The sequence below is a fragment of the Coregonus lavaretus genome, assembly GCF_964263955.1.
Source record: "Coregonus lavaretus genome assembly, chromosome: 39".
NCBI lineage: Eukaryota > Metazoa > Chordata > Actinopteri > Salmoniformes > Salmonidae > Coregonus > Coregonus lavaretus.
In genome coordinates this window covers 14,896,409-14,915,908 of record NC_140026.1, presented here as the reverse complement: position 1 = coordinate 14,915,908, position 19,500 = coordinate 14,896,409, and the positions used below count along the sequence as shown (strand labels likewise).

Genomic DNA, 19,500 nt, shown 5'->3' with positions numbered 1-19,500 from the left:
ATAGGACCCTGAACAGCTTCTACCCCAAGCCATAAGACTGCTAAATTGTTTAATACAGTAGTTCATCAAACAGCTACTCTATTTGCATTACACTAACTTTTTCGACTCATCACATACGCTGCTGCTACTATTTATTTTCTGTCACTTTATTCCTAGTTATATGTACATATCTACCTCAATTACCTGGTACCCTGTGTGTATAGCCAAGTTATCGTTACACATTGTGTATTTATTATTACGTGTTTTACATTTCTATTATTTCTCTATTTTCTTTCTCTCTGTATTGTTGGGCCCGTGAGTAAGCATTTCACTGTTCATCTACACCTGTTGTTTACTGTTTGGGAACGGGACCAAGCTGGATGTTGAAGGTAGCTAACATTTCTTAACCCATTTGCTATTATTAGAAAGACATTAACTTTACAGTTAATTATTGAAAACACATTCTCGGCTGCTGCCCATAGCACTATAGTGGAGTGATACAGTATATTTAATTTATTTTAGATTGTGATGTTGATTCATAGATGAGAATCCTGGACCTTCTCTCCATCATAAGAACTGGAGTTCTCCTCTGCTGTCTGACCATCTTCATCATCATCTACCTCACCAGGAAATAGATCAAGCTAAGGCCAATATCAATAGAGCACATGTAGTATGTTACTTGCTTTCACCAAATACCTGTGTATGCACTTATTGTATAAGCATGAATAAATAGCACTGTGAACATTGATACTGACTTAAGTTGTTCTGTATGAGTGAATGGGTCAGCGGTTTTCATGAACGAAAATAGTTGACCAAACTATTTAGATGACACCCAATCTGAATCTGCACTTTGTACCCTTGTTGAATACTTTAGGTTATGGGAAAAGCTTTTAGCTTGTTTGTATTCTTCACATACTTGCCACATCTAACTGAGCGGCAGGGGTCTGGTGTTCATCATCCAGATGAACAGATAAAGAGAGGTATGAAAAGAGCATGTGTGGTTTTGATGCACTGAGAAGTGTGGTGAGAGCTGAAGGCCAGTCTTCCTGTAGTGCAGGTTGTTTGTCTTCAGCAGAGAGAGAGTGACGCATGATATGTCTATTGTCTCCATGTCACATTATTGTCAACCGCCCCTCAAATCACCCACGCGTTTATACTTACAGATGTCACGTGGTGGAAAAGTGACCAGGTTCTTTTGAGCAGGCACATTCTTAGAAAATAAGGTGCTACCTAGAACATAAAAGGGTTATTCGGCTGTCCCATAGGAGCACCCTTTGCAGAACCCTTTTTGGTTCCAGGTAGAACATTTTCAACAAATAACATGTGTTGGGTGGGCAGAGAGAGAGAGAGAGCGAGAGCGAGAGCGAGAGCGAGAGCGAGAGGGAGACTCATCCCCCAGTGTCAGTCTGAAAGGCCCAGTGATGTTCACTTCAGCAGGTCTCACTCATCACTGAGCTGCTCCTCCCTGTCACTCACACCACAGGAAGTGATGCGTTCCTCACTGGCCACTCCTCTACCTCAGACCCCAATCATATTCTCCTTATAAGGCAACTAGCTGCTTCTCAGAATAGGGGGCTGTGATCAGCGCAGCCAAGACATGAAATACTAAGGAGTGAATAACATCATGACAAACAACATTGTGACAGTTTTGATTAAATTCTAATTTTATTAAGTAAACAATGTAATAAAATTGTCCTATGCTGGGTACTTTGTCCTTTATGGCCAACTTATTAAATAATAACCAAATCACTAATACACACAACTGTGGTTCTCTGTAGCTCAACTGGTAGCTCAACTGGTAGAGCACGGCGCTTGTAACGCCAGGGTAGTGGGTTCGATCCCCAGGACCACCCATACACAAAAAATGTATGCACGCATGACTGTAAGTTGCTTTGGATAAAAGCGTCTGCTAATTCGCATATTATTAACAGAGATCTAAGCTAAAAGAGGCAACTACTCCTTTGTGGCCGTTAAACAGCTGTGGTTTGAGTCTAACTCCCCCTCTCTAACCACTGAGCTGTGTGGCCTAACAGAGTGGAAGAGGGCTACAGTGTCCCTGAGGTACAACGCACAGAGATATTTACATTTCAATACATTTATTTTAACTACACATACAATATAGAAGGATTTAAACTTGTATTCAAAGATACGGCAAGCCACTTTCCCTCCTCTCCATCCTCCTCCACTTTGTCATCTTGTAGCAGCATACACTACATGGGGGTCCAGCTCCTCTCTTCTTCTCTCCCTCTTCTTTATCTTGGAGGTGAAATTCAGGGCGGCATAATTCAGTGCATCAGGATCTTGGTTCTGTACATTTGGAAACACCATAATACAATTATAATTTACACTGTTTCTGAATTGCTTATATTTTTTAAATAATGTCACTAAACAAATAGCATTTACCTGATCATTTTGTGGTTGTCGTTGCGAGTCAGGTCCTGAATATGATATGAAACAGTGATGAGAGAAAATATCATCTGATCATTCCATTGTAGTGCGCACAAAATACGTTTTACTGACTCTTTCAATTCTCAGTATACAGTATGTCAGGGGTAGGCAACCCTGTTCCCGGAGTGCCGCAGGTATTGCAGGATTTTGTTCCAACTAGGCACCACACCTGCCCAACTGAGCTAATTGATCAGTTCAGCGATTGCCTAAATTGAACACAACTGGTCTTCTAGGTTGGTGAAATCAAAAACATGAAGGGCCTGCGGCACTCCAGGACCAGGGTTGCCTACCCCTGCAGTATGTCATGAGAAACATTTTCACTATGTAAGTGTAGTTAATAGCCGGCCCCATATGAAATGGGCTCCATACCTGTGTTTAGTCTGTTTGCATCTCGTCTGACCTTGAGGACCAGGATGAGGATGATTATCAATAGAACAGCAGTTACAACACCCAGGATCACAACCATTATGAAGAGGTTCATGATTCCATCTTTCTGTCCTACAAAACAGATTTCAATTAGAATCAGACCTATAAAAACATTTACCCCGTTTGCTACCAATGGAGAATGGAGAATTCTCAGATCACTATAAGATGCTGTTGTACTTTATTTCTATTCTGTGGTACTTTCATGGTACATCCTATTAATTCATTTCTGAAAGATTCTCACTTAAAATTACAGAATGAACATACCTTCATACTGCTCTGTAGGGTCCTTGTCATAATCTTTGTGACCTTTTGGACGATTAGGTGAATTAAATATTCCACAATATTCCAAACTGTAGTACAATAGTATTGTATCTCCAACACTTAGTCAAAAATATATCTAATACCATGGATAAATGTTGTGCATTTGGTGTCATAGCAGACAATGTATAGAAAATATTACCTTGGACCTTCAGGACAGTCGCGTTGGTGAAGATGAAATAGTTATCCAACATTCCACAGAAGTACAGACCAGAATCAGCTACATCCACCTCTGTGATTTTGAGAACGAAAGTTCCATTGGTCATTAGCATTTTCATACGTTTGCCCTGAAATCCATTTTGATGATGAACAGTTGGCAGAGAGCTCCACATAGACGTGATGCACAGGGGCTCTGAGCCGTTGACTTGCTTGAACCAGCCAATGTGTCCCGGGATTTTAAGGACATTGATGCACTGCAGGGTGACATTTTCCCCTGATTGGACCACCGTTAAGGGTGGTGGAGAGACAGACACAACAAGGGTCAGATCTGAAAGAGAGAACAAAGATTTAGAAACAGTAAATAAAACATATTCTTCATGCACATGATATACACACCTAAACACAGTCACAACTATGTGAGAGACCAAATCTATTGATGAATCACAAAATCTGAACTGAATCTACAATAACTTACAGAAGCTGTAGACGACGAGAATTGCCACATATATGCATTCCATTCTGTATTTAGATCTACACTGCCTGAACATGAAGGAAGGACTGAATCTTCAAATAAGAGAGATGAAAGTAATTTGTGATTATGGGCGGGACATAGAATGGCAACCATAGCTGCATACAATGACCACAGATAAAACAATCTTATCACCAACAATTGATGTTCACTCTAGCATTTGGTTTGATAGAGAGAATGATAAGATATTTTAGTTGTAGACTAGTTTATCATCATAGAGGTTCCCAGATTTTTAAAAGCCATTGAGCACGCTTCTCTCTATGAGCTGCTCAGTATGTGTAGGTAATCCTTTCTAACACGTTTTTTCTTTTTTACAATGTCACAAAGACTGTGAAAATGTTACTAATGCTCTCCACTCTCGACTTTCTGGAGGAACAAGTTTTGAAATCAGTGGAATGCCAGGTGGAAGCAGAATATGATAGCTAAGGAGATTCAGGCGTTAGATTATGTGGAGGGAGTTGAAAAGAGAAAACACAAAGGCTATTGTATAAAACACTTGTCTCTGGATTATATCTTCAAACTAAGGGCAACCATGGCATCCGTGACAGAGAGGGAGAAGCGTTCATCCATGTATACGGGTAAAAGAGTCTAGCTAGCTACATTTTCAGATATTATACATTTTTTATTTTGTCATTAAGTAGTTCTCATTGCAAGTTAAAGCATACTATTAGCTAGCTAATATTAGCTGGCTGGCTAACGTTACTTGTATGATCTGTGTAGTAATATTATTTGTGTTCAGAGCCATTTGCATTGCTAGTTATAGCCTAATGTTAGCCAGATAGCTAACATTGAATCTAGTTGGTTAGCTTTAGCTATCTGTAGATTCATGCAGGGTAGCAACATGAGTTGGGATTATGGTTCATTGGTCAGCTACAGTTGAAGTCGGAAGTTTACATACACTTAGGTTGAAGTAATTAAAACTTGTTTTTCAACCACTCCACAAATTTCTTGTTAACAAACTATAGTTTTGGCAAGTCGGTTAGGACATCTACTTTGTGCATGACACAAGTCATTTTTCCAACAATTGTTTACAGACAAATTATTTCACTTATAATTCACTGTATCACAATTCCAGTGGGTCAGAAGTTTACATACACTAAGTTGACTGTGCCTTTAAACAGCTTGAAAAATTCCAGAAAATGATGTCATGGCTTTAGAAGCTTCTGATAGGCTACTTGACATAATTTGAGTCAATTGGTGGTGTACCTGTGGATTTATTTCAAGGCCTACCTTCAAACTCAGTGCCTCTTTGCTTGACATCATGGGAAAATCAAAAGAAATCAGCCAAGACCTCAGAAAATAAATTGTAGACCTCCACAAGTCTGGTTCATCCTTGGGTGCAATTTCCAAATGAATGACGGTACCATGTTCATCTGTACAAACAATAGTACGCAAGTATAAACACCATTGGACCACGCAGCCATCATACCGCTCAGGAAGGAGACGTGTTCTGTCTCCTAGAGATGAACGTACTTTGGTGCGAAAATTGCTAATCAATCCCAGAACAACAGCAAAGGACCTTGTGAACATGCTGGAGGAAGCAGGTAGAAAAGTATCTATATCCACAGTCAAACAAGTCCTATATCAACATAACCTGATAGGCCGCTCAGCAAGGAAGAAGCCACTCCTCCAAAACCGCCATTAAAAAAGCCAGACTGCGGTTTGCAACTGCACATGTGGACAAATATCATACTTTTTGGAGAAATTACCTCTGGTCTGATGAAACAAAAATAGAACTGTTTGGCCATAATGACCATCATTATGTTTGGAAGAAAAAGGGGGTTGCTTGCAAGCCGAAGAACACCATCCCAACCGTGAAGCACAGGGGTGGCAGCATCATGCTGTGGGGGTGCTTTGCTGCAAGAGGGACTGTTGCCCTTCACAAAATAGATGGCATCATGAGGAAGGAAAATGATGTGGATATATTGAAGCAACATCTCAAGACATCAGTCAGGAAGTTAAAGCTTGGTCGCAAATGGGTCTTCCAAATGGACAATGACCACAAGCATACTTCCAAAGTTGTGGCAAAATGGCTTAAGGAAAACAAAGTCAAGGTATTGGAGTGGCCATCACAAAGCCCTGACCTCAATCCTATAGAAAATGTGTGGGCAGAACTGAAAAAGCGTGTGCGAGCAAGGAGGCCTACAAACCTGATTCAGTTACACCAGCTCTGTCAGGAGGAATGGGCAAAAATTCCCCAACTTATTGTGGGAAGCTTGTGGAAGGCTACCCGAAACGTTTGACCCAAATTAAACAATTTAAAGGCAATGCTACCAAATACTAATTGAGTGTATGTAAACTTCTGACCCACTGGGAATGTGATGAAAGAAAGAAAATCTGAATTAAATAATTATCTCTACTATTATTCTGCCGTTTCACATTCTTAAAATAAAGTGGTAATCCTAACTGACCTAAAACAGGGAATTGTTACTAGGATTAAATGTCAGGAATTGTGAAAAACTGAGTTTAAATGTATTTGGCTAAGGTGTATGTAAACTTCTGACTTCAGCTGTATCTAGCTGGCTACATGTGTAAACAAAAGACTCCACTATGCAAGTAACCATTTCACTGCATCGTTTACACCGTCGGTATCCTGTGCATGTGACAAATAAACGTAGATTTTATGTGATATAGTGTGTGTTTACCAGAAACAGTAATTTGAAGAAGAACATGACCTTCAGCAAAGTAAAATTAGGATATAATTTTTGGCCAACGAAACAGTGTCCATGTTCTAAAATTCTCCGGTATAATGCCCTGCTTTTATATCGTCACACACAACCGTAAGCTATTTTCTGTAATTAGCTCGCCATTAACGATTTTGCTGTGATTTAATTTTCCTGTAATAATGAATACAAATTAGTTAAAGTTAAAATGTTGTCAGCTATATGATATGGTCATTATTTGAACTGGCTAGCCAGCTAACTTAACAAGCTAGAAACTAACCAAAACATTGTTTAGAAAGTTGTTTTTAGTTGCCTGGTTTGCTAGATTGACATATACTAAATTCATTTTTAAACGGGTGGGTTTATTGGTGTTAAAATTGTAATGAATACTCAGGGAGAAAAAGGTATAGATTGACGCGCAGAGCGCGGCAGGTTTTTTTTCCGCCTTCGCAAAAGGAAGGAATTGGACGACCTACGATTAAGGTTATCCTACCAACAGGACAATCAAAACTGTAATAGCTTATGTTTCACCGAGTCGTGGCTGAACGACGACATTGATAACATACAGCTGGCGGGATATACGCTACATCGGCAGGATAGAACGGCTGACTCCGGGAAGACAAGGGGTGGCGGTCTGTGTATATTTGTAAACAACAGCTGGTGCATAAAATCTAATACTAAGGAAGTATCGATGTTTTGCTCGCCTGAGGTAGAATATCTCATGATAAGCTGTAGACCACACTATTTACCAAGAGAGTTTTCATCTATATTTTTCGTAGCTGTCTATCTACCACCACAAACCAATGCTGGAACTGAGATTGCACTCAATGAGCTGTATAAGGCCAAAAGTAAACAGGAAAATGCTCATACAGAGGCAGCGCTCCTAGTGGCCGGGGACTTTAATGCAGGGAAACTTAAATCCGTTCTACCTAATTTCTACCAGCATGTTAAATGTGCAACCAGAGTGAAAAAAACTCTGGACCACCTTTACTCCACACACAGAGAGGCATACAAAGCTCTCCCTCGCCCACCATTTGGCAAATCTGACCATAACTCTATCCTTCTGATTCCTGCTTATAAGCAAAAACTAAAGCAAGAAGCACCAGTGACTTGGTTAATGAAGAAAGTGGTCAGATGACGCAGATACTAAGCTACAGGACTGTTTCACTAGCACAGACTGGAATATGTTCCGGGATTCTTCAGATAGCATTGAGGAGTACACCACATCAGTCACTGGCTTCATCAATAAGTGCATCGATGACGTCGTCCCCACAGTGACCATACGTATATACCCCAACCAGAAGCCATGGATTACAGGCAAAATCCGCACTGAGCTAAAGGGTAGAGCTGCCGCTTTTAAGGAGCGGGACTCTAACCCGGAAGCTTATAAGAAATCCTGCTATGCCCTCCGACAAACCATCAAACAGGCAAAGAGTCAATACAGGACTAAGATTGAATCGTACTACACCGGCTCTGACGCTCGTCGGATGTGGCAGGGCTTGAAAACTATTACAGACTACAAAGGGAAGCACAGCCGCGAGCTGCCCAGTGACACAAGCCTACCAGACGAGCTAAACCACTTCTATGCTCGCTTCGAGGCAAGCAACACTGAAGCATGCATGAGAGCACCAGCTGTTCCAGATGACTATGTGATCAACATGTCTCTGACTGAGTCTGTAATACCAACATGTTTCAAGCAGACCACCATAGTCCCCGTGCCCAAGGACACTAAGATAACCTGCCTAAATGACTATCGACCCGTGGCACTGACGTCTGTAGCCATGAAGTGCTTTGAAAGGCTGGTCATGGCTCACATCAACACCATTAACCCAGAAACCCTAGACCCACTCCAATTTGCATACTGCCCCAACAGATCCACAGATGATGCAATCTCTATTGCACTCCACACTGCCCTTTCCCACCTGGACAAGAGGAACACCTACGTGAGAATGCTATTCATTGACTACAGCTCAGCGTTCAACACCATAGTGCCCTCAAAGCTCATCACTAAGCTAAGGATCCTGGGACTAAACACCTCCCTCTGCAACTGGATCCTGGACTTCCTGACAGGCCGCCCCCAGGTGGTAAGGGTAGGTAACAACACATCTGCCACGCTGATCCTCAACATGGGGGCCCCTCAGGGGTGCGTGCTCAGTCCCCTCCTGTACTCCCAGTTCACCCATGAATGCATGGCCAGGCACGACTCCAACACCATCATTAAGTTTGCTGATGACACAACAGTGGTAGGCCTGATCACCGACAATGATGAGACAGCTTTTAGGGAGGAGGTCAGAGACCTGGCCATGTGGTGCCAGGATAACAACCTCTCCCTCAACGTGACCAAGACAAAGGAGATGATTGTGGACTACAGGGAAAAAAAGAGGACTGAGCACACCCCATTCTCATCGACGGGGCTGTAGTGGAACAGGTTGAGAGCTTCAAGTTCCTTGGTGTCCACATCACCAACGAACTATCATGGTCCAAACACACCAAGACAGTCGTGAAGAGGGCACGACAAAGCCTATTCCCCCTCAGGAGACTGAAAAGATTTGGCATGGGTCCTCAGATCCTCAAAAAGTTATACAGCTGCACCATCGAGACCATCCTGACTGGTTGCATCACCGCCTGGTATGGCAACTGCTCGGCCTCCGACCGCAAGGCACTACAGAGGGTAGTGCTTACGGCCCAGTACATCACTGGGGCCAAGCTTCCTGCCATCCAGGACCTCTATACCAGGCGGTGTCAGAGGAAGGCCCTCAGAATTGTCAAAGACTCCAGCCTCCCTAGTCATAGACTGTTCTCTCTGCTACCGCACGGCAAGCGATACCGGAGCGCCAAGTCTAGGTCCAAAAGGCTTCTCAACAGCTTCTACCCACAAGCCATAAGACTCCTGAACAGCTAATCATGGTTATCCGGACTATTTGTCCTGCCCCCCCACCTCCACCCCATCTTTTTACGCTGCTGCTACTCTGTTAATTATTGATGCATAGTCACTTTAACTCTACCCACATGTACATATTACCTCAACTATCTCAATTAGCCGGTGCCCCCGCACATTGACTCTGCACCGGTAACCCCCTGTATATAGCCTCCCTACTGTTATTTTATTGTACTGCTGCTCTTTTTTTCTCAACACTTTTTTGAAAGATAAATGCATTGTTGGTTAAGGGCTGTAAGTAAGCATTTCACTGTAATGTCTACACCTGTTGTATTTGGCGCATGTGGCAAATAAAATGTGATTTGATTTGATTTGATATATATAAAAAATTTTACTCAGCCACTTTTAGCCATAGCCTTCATCAGGGAGTACAATGATACAATACATTTTTATTAAAAGTCCAAGACACTTTGAGGCATTCCAATCTTGAATTTTTATGTATATACAGTGGGGGAAAAAAGTATTTAGTCAGCCACCAATTGTGCAAGTTCTCCCACTTAAAAAGATGAGAGAGGCCTGTAATTTTCATCATAGGTACACGTCAACTATGACAGACAAAATGAGGAAAAAAAATCCAGAAAATCAAATTGTAGAATTTTTAATGAATTTATTTGCAAATTATGGTGGAAAATAAGTATTTGGTCAATAACAAAAGTTTATCAATACTTTGTTATATACCCTTTGTTGGCAATGACACAGGTCAAACGTTTTCTGTAAGTCTTCACAAGGTTTTCACACACTGTTGCTGGTATTTTGGCCCATTCCTCCATGCAGATCTCCTCTAGAGCAGTGATGTTTTGGGGCTGTCGCTGGGCAACACAGACTTTCAACTCCCTCCAAAGATTTTCTATGGGGTTGAGATCAGGAGACTGGCTAGGCCACTCCAGGACCTTGAAATGCTTCTTACGAAGCCACTCCTTCATTGCCCGGGCGGTGTGTTTGGGATCATTGTCATGCTGAAAGACCCAGCCACGTTTCATCTTCAATGCCCTTGCTGATGGAAGGAGGTTTTCACTCAAAATCTCACGATACATGGCCCCATTCATTCGTTCCTTTACACGGATCAGTCGTCCTGGTCCCTTTACAGAAAAACAGCCCCAAAGCATGATGTTTCCACCCCCATACTTCACAGTAGGTATGGTGTTCTTTGGATGCAACTCAGCATTCTTTGTCCTCCAAACACGACGAGTTGAGTTTTTACCAAAAAGTTCTATTTTGGTTTCATCTGACCATATGACATTCTCCCAATCCTCTTCTGGATCATCCAAATGCACTCTAGCAAACTTCAGACAGGCCTGGACATTTACTGGCTTAAGCAGGCGGACACGTCTTGCACTGCAGGATTTGAGTCCCTGGCGGCGTAGTGTGTTACTGATGGTAGGCTTTGTTACTTTGGTCCCAGCTCTCTGCAGGTCATTCACTAGGTCCCCCCGTGTGGTTCTGGGATTTTTGCTCACCGTTCTTGTGATCATTTTGACCCTACGGGGTGAGATCTTGCGTGGAGCCCCAGATCGAGGGAGATTATCAGTGGTCTTGTATGTCTTCCATTTCCTAATAATTGCTCCCACAGTTGATTTCTTCAAACCAAGCTGCTTACCTATTGCAGATTCAGTCTTCCCAGCCTGGTGCAGGTCTACAATTTTGTTTCTGGTGTCCTTTGTCAGCTCTTTGGTCTTGGCCATAGTGGAGTTTGGAGTGTGACTGTTTGAGGTTGTGGACAGGTGTCTTTTATACTGATAACAAGTTCAAACAGATGCCATTAATACAGGTAACGAGTGGAGGACAGAGGAGCCTCTTAAAGAAGAAGTTACAGGTCTGTGAGAGCCAGAAATCTTGCTTGTTTGTAGGTGACCAAATACTTATTTTCCACCATAATTTGCAAATAAATTCATAAAAAATCCTACAATGTGATTTTCAGGATTTTTTTTTTCAATTTGTCTTTCATAGTTGACGTGTACCTATGATGAAAATTACAGGCCTCTCTCATCTTTTTAAGTGGGAGAACTTGCACAAATAGTGGCTGACTAAATACTTTTTTGCCCCACTGTATAACAGTTAATATATTTGTATAAGATGTTGTCTTTTCTTTTGTTGTAGTTCATGCACAAACTCGTGATTGGTTGATTCCAGGAGAGTGGTCATTGTATCATTGTGCTCCCTGATGAACGCTATGGCTAAAAGTGGCTGAGTAAGAAAAACTAATATATATACTTAACATGCCCTCATCCATACAACAGGAGAGTGGTCTCATGTCAGCCAATGTTGGGGACACAGTGACTTTGTAGCACTTCTATAAAGGCGACTTAGCCATGCATTTCTCCTGGTACAAGCAACCCTTGGGAGAAAAACCTCAGGTCATCTCAACCATCTATAAGTATGACAAGGCGCTCCTACATTTTACCATGAGTTCAAGGGTAATCCTCGCTTTTCAGTGCAAAGCGGGTAAGAAATAAATCAGCTCAGCATCTCAGACATGAAAAGCTCGGATTCAGCCACGTACTACCGTGGGAGCACTCACTCAAATGTGATAGAATTAGGAAAAGGAACCATCCTCAATATAAAAGATACAGTATTGAGAATAAATTATTTCAATATACTTAAATATTTTCAGGGAAAATCTCAATTTGTAGATAAAGAGTAGTGACGAGTTAGCCTAAGAAAAAACATTGTTATTTTTTTTTTAAGCGTCTTAAAGTAAATATCAGGTATTCTCACATTCTGATGATTCTCTCATTGAGTAAGAACTCTTGCTACGGGGAAGTTGTAGATATCTAACACAGATTTAATGGCATATTATAACCCTCTTTCAGATTCAGGCTCCAACAGCAAGACATTTGTAGAGCAGTCTGTGTCTGAGTCAGTCCAGTCAGTCCAGCCAGGAGACTCTGTGACTCTGAACTGTACACACTGAGACCTGTGTAGGAGAACACAGTGCCTATTGGTTCAGACATGGCTCAGGTAGGGCTGTGGCGGTCATGAAATGTTGTCAGCAGGTGACTGTCAAGCAAATAACTGCAGGTCTCACGGTAATTGACCGTTAATTAACATAAACACATTTAGCATCTCCTGGCTTCCACGCATAGCCTACAAGCCACCGATGTAGACCTTTGGAACATCTACATTTAAAAAAGTCAAATAAATCCATGTAATATAGCCTACACCATTACAATAGATCCATTATTTATTTTAGACAGGTCTAAAGAAACATGATATGAAGAAAATGAGGTCTATTTCAGAAGAACAGAATAGCATACTCTGAGTTGTCCTTATGTTAGGCCCTGATCTGGCTATGCGATATGGCTGTGGGCCACACTAGTTCATTTAGAATTCCTTGGCATTATTTTATATTATTTTCTAATATGAAGAATACAATTGAACATAGCTGAATACAATAGAAAGGATATTTTCTCCAAACGATATGAGGGAATGCGCACATTTGGCTATTCTGTCTTGAGCAGTTAACAAAGAAACAGGTACTCCTATATGCTTAATTTAGAGTTATTTATGCAATTTTAGTTGTGATACAAATGTTGAGCTATATGTTTAGATTTGTAATACATTCTAAGGCTGCATGATGTGACTCTAATGATGATTTGAAAAAAGACGCATGAAAGGCATGAGCTCTGCTTAATTTTTTTGCGCAGGCTGTACACACTTCATTAGTCTCTCATTCACTATTTGACAAGCACTTGATAATGCCTCGAATTTCCTGGCTGCATCCCCTTTTGCGGCCAATGGCCGTTGTGCACTTGGGCTGAATATACAAATTATAATTCCCTTCTCCCGGCTGCTTGCTGAAGCACCTCTCACTCACATGGCTCTCATTCATGTGATCGGGTCTTTCTCACAGGCTACAAGTGAAGATAGACACATCGGGGACACAACTGCGCATCCTTATCCAATTTGAGGCGCAGATTGAAGATATTGTAAGAACTGTCCACATTTACTTTTCGTCAGCCAACAAGATGGGTAGGCCTAACGAACAGCAAAAGCACTAGCCAATGTCAATCTACTATCCCCCATAGTAAAAAAGTTGACCTTCAGTGCATTTTGAAAATGTTCACATTTTGTTACATTACAGCCTTATTCTAAAATGGATAAAATAAAATAAAAATCCTCATCAATCTACATACAATACCCCATAAAGGTTTTTAGACATTTTTGCAGCATTGAAGGTCCCCAAGAACACAGTGGCCTCCATCATTCTTAAATGGAAGAAGTGTGGAACCACCAAGACTCTTCCTAAAGCTGGCTGCCTGGCCAAACTCAGCAATCGGGGGAGAAGGTCCTTGGTCAGGGAGGTGACCAAGAACCCAATGGTCACTCTGACAGAGCTCCAGAGATCCTCAGTGGAGATGGGAGAACCTTCCAGAAGACAACCATCTCTGCAGCACTACACCAATCAGGCCTTTATGGTAGTGGCCAGACAGAAGACACTCCTCAGTAAAAGGCACATGACAGTCCGCTTGGGGTTTTCCAAAAGGCACCCAAAGACAGAAACAAGATTCTCTGGTCTGATGAAACCAAGATTGAACTCTTTGGCCTGAATGCCAAGCATCTCGTCTGGAGGAAACCTGGCACCATCCCTACGGTGAAGCATGGTGGTGGCAGCATCATGCTGTGGGGATGTTTTTCAGCGGCAGGGACTGGGAGACTAATCAGGATTGACGGAAAGACAAATGGAGCAAAGTACAAACAGATCCTTGATGAAAATCTGTTCCAGAGCGCTCAGGACCTCAGACTGAGGCAATGGTTCACCTTCCAACAGGACAACAACCCAAATCACACAGCCAAGACAACACAGGAGTGGCTTCGGGACAAGTCTTTCAATGTCCTTGAGAGACCTGAAAATAGCTGTGCAGCGATGCTCCCCATCAAACCTGACAGAGCTTGAGAGGATCTGCAGAGAAGAATGGGAGAAATTCCCCAAATACAGGTGTGCCAAGCTTGTAGCGTCATACCCAAGAAGTCTCAGTGCTGTAATTGCTGTCAAAGGTGCTTCAACAAAGTACTGAGTAAAGGGTCTGAATACTGTTTAGAAAGAGTCTTGGTGGTTCCAAACTTCTTCCATTTAAAAATGATGGAGGCCACTGTGTGTTCTTGGGGACCTTCAATGCTGCAGAAATGTTTTGGTACCCTTCCCCAGACCTGTGCTTCCACACAATCCTGTCTCAGTGCTATATTGAATACGGTTTTTGCTCTGACATGCATTGTCAACTATGGGACCTTATATAGATAGGTGTGCCTTTCCAAATCATGTCCAATCGATTGAATTTACCACAGGTGGACTCCAATCAAGTTCTGGAAACATATAAAGGATTACAATGGAAACAGCATGCATCTGAGCTCAACATCTGAGCTCAATTTTGGAGCCTGACACACATTCAGCTAAACTGCTATTCCTTTTAATCCTATTGTATCTCTGGTAACATATATGTACTTTAGAGAGAAAACAGAGATGTGTGGAGACAAATAATAGTTTATTATGTTAAATACACAATAATACAGCAAACAAGGGATCCTCTATGATATAATGTATATCAATTAAAAGCACAATGTAAAGGTTTCAACATTTTAGGCATTATAGGATCATCATATAAATGTAACATAGAGACTTGGTTAAAATTATAGTTAATTTTTTTGCTTTCTAAATTCCATATTAATTTCACTTAGTTAAAGCAGTTTTATTAGGCTACAAATCACAAAATGGTTCTACTTTGAGTATTTGTGACAGTGGAGATATCTCTCACTCCTGCTGAAGGTATCTGACCTCAGAGTACACTGCATCCTCTCTGCTGGTCTTCTCTCTTGCTCTTCTGGAGGAGGAAGAGGAGTTATTCTTGGGGGTGAAACTCACAGCAGCATAGTTCAAAACGTCCCTCTCTTGGTGCTATGTGAGAGGTGGAGTCATAAACAAGACATTATACTGGTTACATCCACTACATGAACCATTTTGACATGGGGTGAAATGATGTGCTAAAATGTATCTGATTGACTGGTGGGGTTGGTGATCTATCAGTTGATGGTTCAGAATAAAAACAGGAAGTAAAAAATGATATTAAGTACAGAACACAATAAATCGTATTGAAATGGAACACAGTACACTGTCCTAATATTTAGTTGCACCCCTTTTTGTTGCACCAAACCAGTGCACCTGGCATCTACTACCATACCCCGTTCAAAGGCACTTAAATATTTTGTCTTGCCCATTCACCCTCTGAATAGCACACATATTGTACACAATCCATGTCTCAATTGTCTAAAGGCTTAAAAATCCTTCTTTAACCTGTCCCCTCCCCTTCATCTACACTGATTTTAGTGGATTTAACAGGTGACATCAATAAGGGATCCTAGCTGTCGCCTGGATTCACCTGGTCAGTCTATACCATGGATAGAGCAGGTTATTCTAATGTTTAATAGACTCAATGCATATTTTCTTTTCACACAGAGACATTGTCAAACATTACTGTGAAACATTACATAACAGTTAGACTGTTAGTAAGTATTAATATGCATGTTCTGTACCGTTAAGTCCTCTGGTCCTTCCCATGCATATCCCTCATGTCAGTAGAAAGACGACAATCACAAAAACAATGTTTGATGTGACCTGTGCAAGAGCCGTAGGAGTCAAAGGTTTTGATGATTTACATCTTGTCAATAACACGTTTTATTGGCGGAATATCAGGTAATAGTACATTTTATATTACCATACAGGTTACAAGTATGCCTCCTATAAAACTCTGTAATGGTAAATTGGTGAAATAAGTGAAAGAAATGACCTTGAATGTCCAGCTTGGTCCCGCTCCCGAACAGTATCTCCCCACTTGAGGCCACAGCACAGTACTAAGTCCCAGCATCAGAGAGGCTGAGGTTCCTCTTGGGGAGGTTGTAGACACAGCTTTGTGTAGGAGACCCAGCCTCAGGACTCTTCTCACACTGATCATTCCAGTCTCCATGGATGTAAATGATTCCTAGATGGGATTCTGAAAATATGAAAAATATGAAAAATGTATGCACTCACTAACTGTAAGTCGCTCTGAATAAGAGCGTCTGCTAAATGACGAAAATGTAATGTAAATTGATTCTCCTGAGCCATGTCTGAACCAATAGACACTGTGTTCTCCTGCACAGGTCTCAATTTGTATTGTACAGTTCAGAGTCACAGAGTCTCCTGTCTGGACTGACTCAGAAAGACTGCTGTACAACGGTGGTGTTTCTGGACCCTGAACCTGATAAGAAGGTTTTTTTTGTCAGTAAATACACATGAAGTGTGAAGATTGTGACGCAGCTAGAATACACAAAAGTACAGAATTTCATTATATACTGCAATAAACATGTATGAATTGTATCAATAAAGGTATACATCCTGTCATGACTTGCCCTCATGGGCTGAGGATCAAAGATGCCGGTTAGACAAAAGTTTGAACACCCCCTTTCCTGGTGGCCAGTTTTATGACCGGTCGGAAATTCTTTGCAGAAACTTTCTTTTCCATGCCATGCAGTATTGGGAGAGGGAATTTCCCTGTGAGACAAAGGAAGTCTTCCCTCCAAGACTCCAACATCCAAAAGTGGATAATGAAGCAATATTCCTACGAATGTGTGATATGGTCGGTGGCGACTTAAAGAACAATCATGTCAAATTTGTTTCTATGTTGTGATGTCATTAAAGATGGTGGAACAACATAACTGTATCTCTTGGGGTGTACACTTCCCAGTTCCCCTTTTACCCTGAGTGCATAAAAATCCTTGAAAAACAAATTAACATTAGACCAGCAGACGTGAAGCGTGAGCTAAACGTTACAAAATGGTTTAAAACGACAACTCCATTACCAAAAGAAGACCAAGCCGGATGTTGCAAATGGTGGAATGTCTACAAGATCTAGAAGAGTGAAGCTGAAGCTACATGTTACAAATGGTTAGACCAGAAAACGTGAGATGTTAGTCCACACGTTTTAAATGGAGAAACTCTGAAACTCTCAACCTCTACACGAGTTGAAGAAGAAGACAATGCACTAGACCTTATCATCTCAGTCTGCAGCTGGCATGTATAGTCGTCTGCAGAACTTTCACTAAAGACACGTTGGGAAGGACAATCCCACTCGCTGGTATCCATTCTAACCACCACTACGACCAGAAACTCTACCAAGGGCATTGGGATCTCTGGTGGGCAAACCAGAGTCCTACATCATCAACTCAACTATCGAGGACAGCTACACGTAAATACATGTCGCATTTCTAGCGTTTAGTGGGGTTTTAAGCATTTGTATTTCCGTGTAGCGTGGTTTCCAAAGTAACCACGATAGTTTGAATATCTCTTCCAATCTGACCCTCCTTCTTCCCAAGCATTCATGCCATTGTTAGTCCAGTCCACTAGGGACCTGTTTTCATTGTATTACGTTAGTAATCAATAACCTATGTGTGTGTGTGTTTGTATTGTGTTATTATTTAGTTAGTTAGTAAATAAATAATTAAGCTAATTTGTGTATAGCTGATTCATCAATAAGGTTAGGGTTCTTGCAGGTTCAAGGATTATGTGACGTTCAGAATGAGACTGATAAGAGGTAATTATTTAATAAGTGGCTGTTATCAACATATAACATATATATCTTCTAAGAGTTTAATTCGGGAGATGGTAACTCGTTAAACAACTTCTTCCGTGCTGCCCCAAATTCCCAATGAGTTAATTGTTACATGATTCATTTAATCGAGTGACAATTAAACATAGTTAGTTGATTCGATAAATAACAGTCATACATTAAAGTAAGTCACGTCACGACAATCCTATAAGCAGAGAAATATTAAAGTGTGACTTACCCATCACTCTGAGAAGTGGCAGTATCATTCACAATGCCATGATAATCTTTGCTAACTCTGTCTTGAGTAGAAAAAGTCTACCATATAAACAACACTTCTACAAAGGGCTTATTGGTTATTGGTCAGACTGGACACGTGCATCATTTTTGTAATTGCATTATTCTAGCCACCATGGTCTTCATAACAAAAAAACACTCTTATTTTACATTTTAGCAGACGCTCTTATCCAGAGCGACTTACATGAGCAATTAGGGTTAAGTGCCTTGCTCAAGGGCACATCGACAGATTTTTCACCTAGTCGGCTCGGGGATTAGAACCAGTGACCTTTCGGTTACTGGCACAACGCTCTTAAACACTAAGCAACCTGCCGCCCCATATAATCAATGTTTAAAGTGGACCAATGCTTACTGTATAGGATATTTTGTGCAGGTTGGATGAAGAAGATGGCGTAGCAGTGCGGTCGTGTACTATGTGTGTGTCCGTGTAAATAGCCAGTTTTTTGTATATTTCGTATATATTTCCCTATCCACATTTATCATCCTTCTACTAAATATACTTTCCAGCAACCCGCCTCACTCAATGTGGAACGGATTCTATTATTGACTTACCTTTTATCTAGAATCTTCAGTTGAAACTATGCTAGCCAGCTAACTAGCTACTTGCTATTAGCCACCGTTAGCGGTTTTCACCCAGAACATCAGATTTTCTGCCGGAATAACTGAATCACTGGACATTAACACCGGATCGCAACTAGCTAGCTGCAACCAAATGGATGTTGCTGTTGGCTAATCACCACTGCCCCTGAAGCAAACACCAGTTAGACTTGAGCTAGCCTCGAGCCAGGCCCATATCCCGGCTATCTACCTCTCTGTCTACCGGACGGGAGTAGCCAGCTAACTAGCTACTTGCTATTAGCCCCCGTTAGTGGTTTTTCACCATTGTCCGTGGCCTGCACTACCTACCAGCCAGCTCTAGCCTGGACTATTATTGGCCAGTCTGCACTGTCTGCACAGCGCGTTATCGACCCAGAACATATCGTTTTTTTCTGCCGGAATCACTGGACCTTTAACTCCAGATCATCGCAACTAGCTAGCTGCAACCAAATGGATGTTGTTGTCGGCTAATCAGCCTCGAGTCAGGCCCATCTCCCGGCTATCTACCTCTCTGTCAACCGGATGGGACCTCCCACAGTCGACACGGAGCCCCGCCGATCCATTACGACTGGT

At 41.6% G+C, this 19,500-nt stretch overlaps 1 protein-coding gene across 1 annotated transcript in view; it reads right to left on the bottom strand.

Annotated features, from left to right (window-relative positions):
* Positions 1-2,024: 2,024 nt before the first annotated feature.
* Positions 2,025-19,500, bottom strand: part of LOC311112971 (polymeric immunoglobulin receptor-like) — a gene marked incomplete at both ends in the record, with an annotated part of 31,450 nt that continues 13,974 nt past the window's right edge. Inside the window, 4 exons of the mRNA XM_084156098.1 lie at positions 2,025-2,035; positions 2,797-2,925; positions 3,118-3,159; positions 3,314-3,658. Coding sequence (XP_084012224.1) covers positions 2,025-2,035; positions 2,797-2,925; positions 3,118-3,159; positions 3,314-3,658 — 527 coding nt within the window. The remainder of the gene's footprint in view (positions 2,036-2,796; positions 2,926-3,117; positions 3,160-3,313; positions 3,659-19,500) is intronic.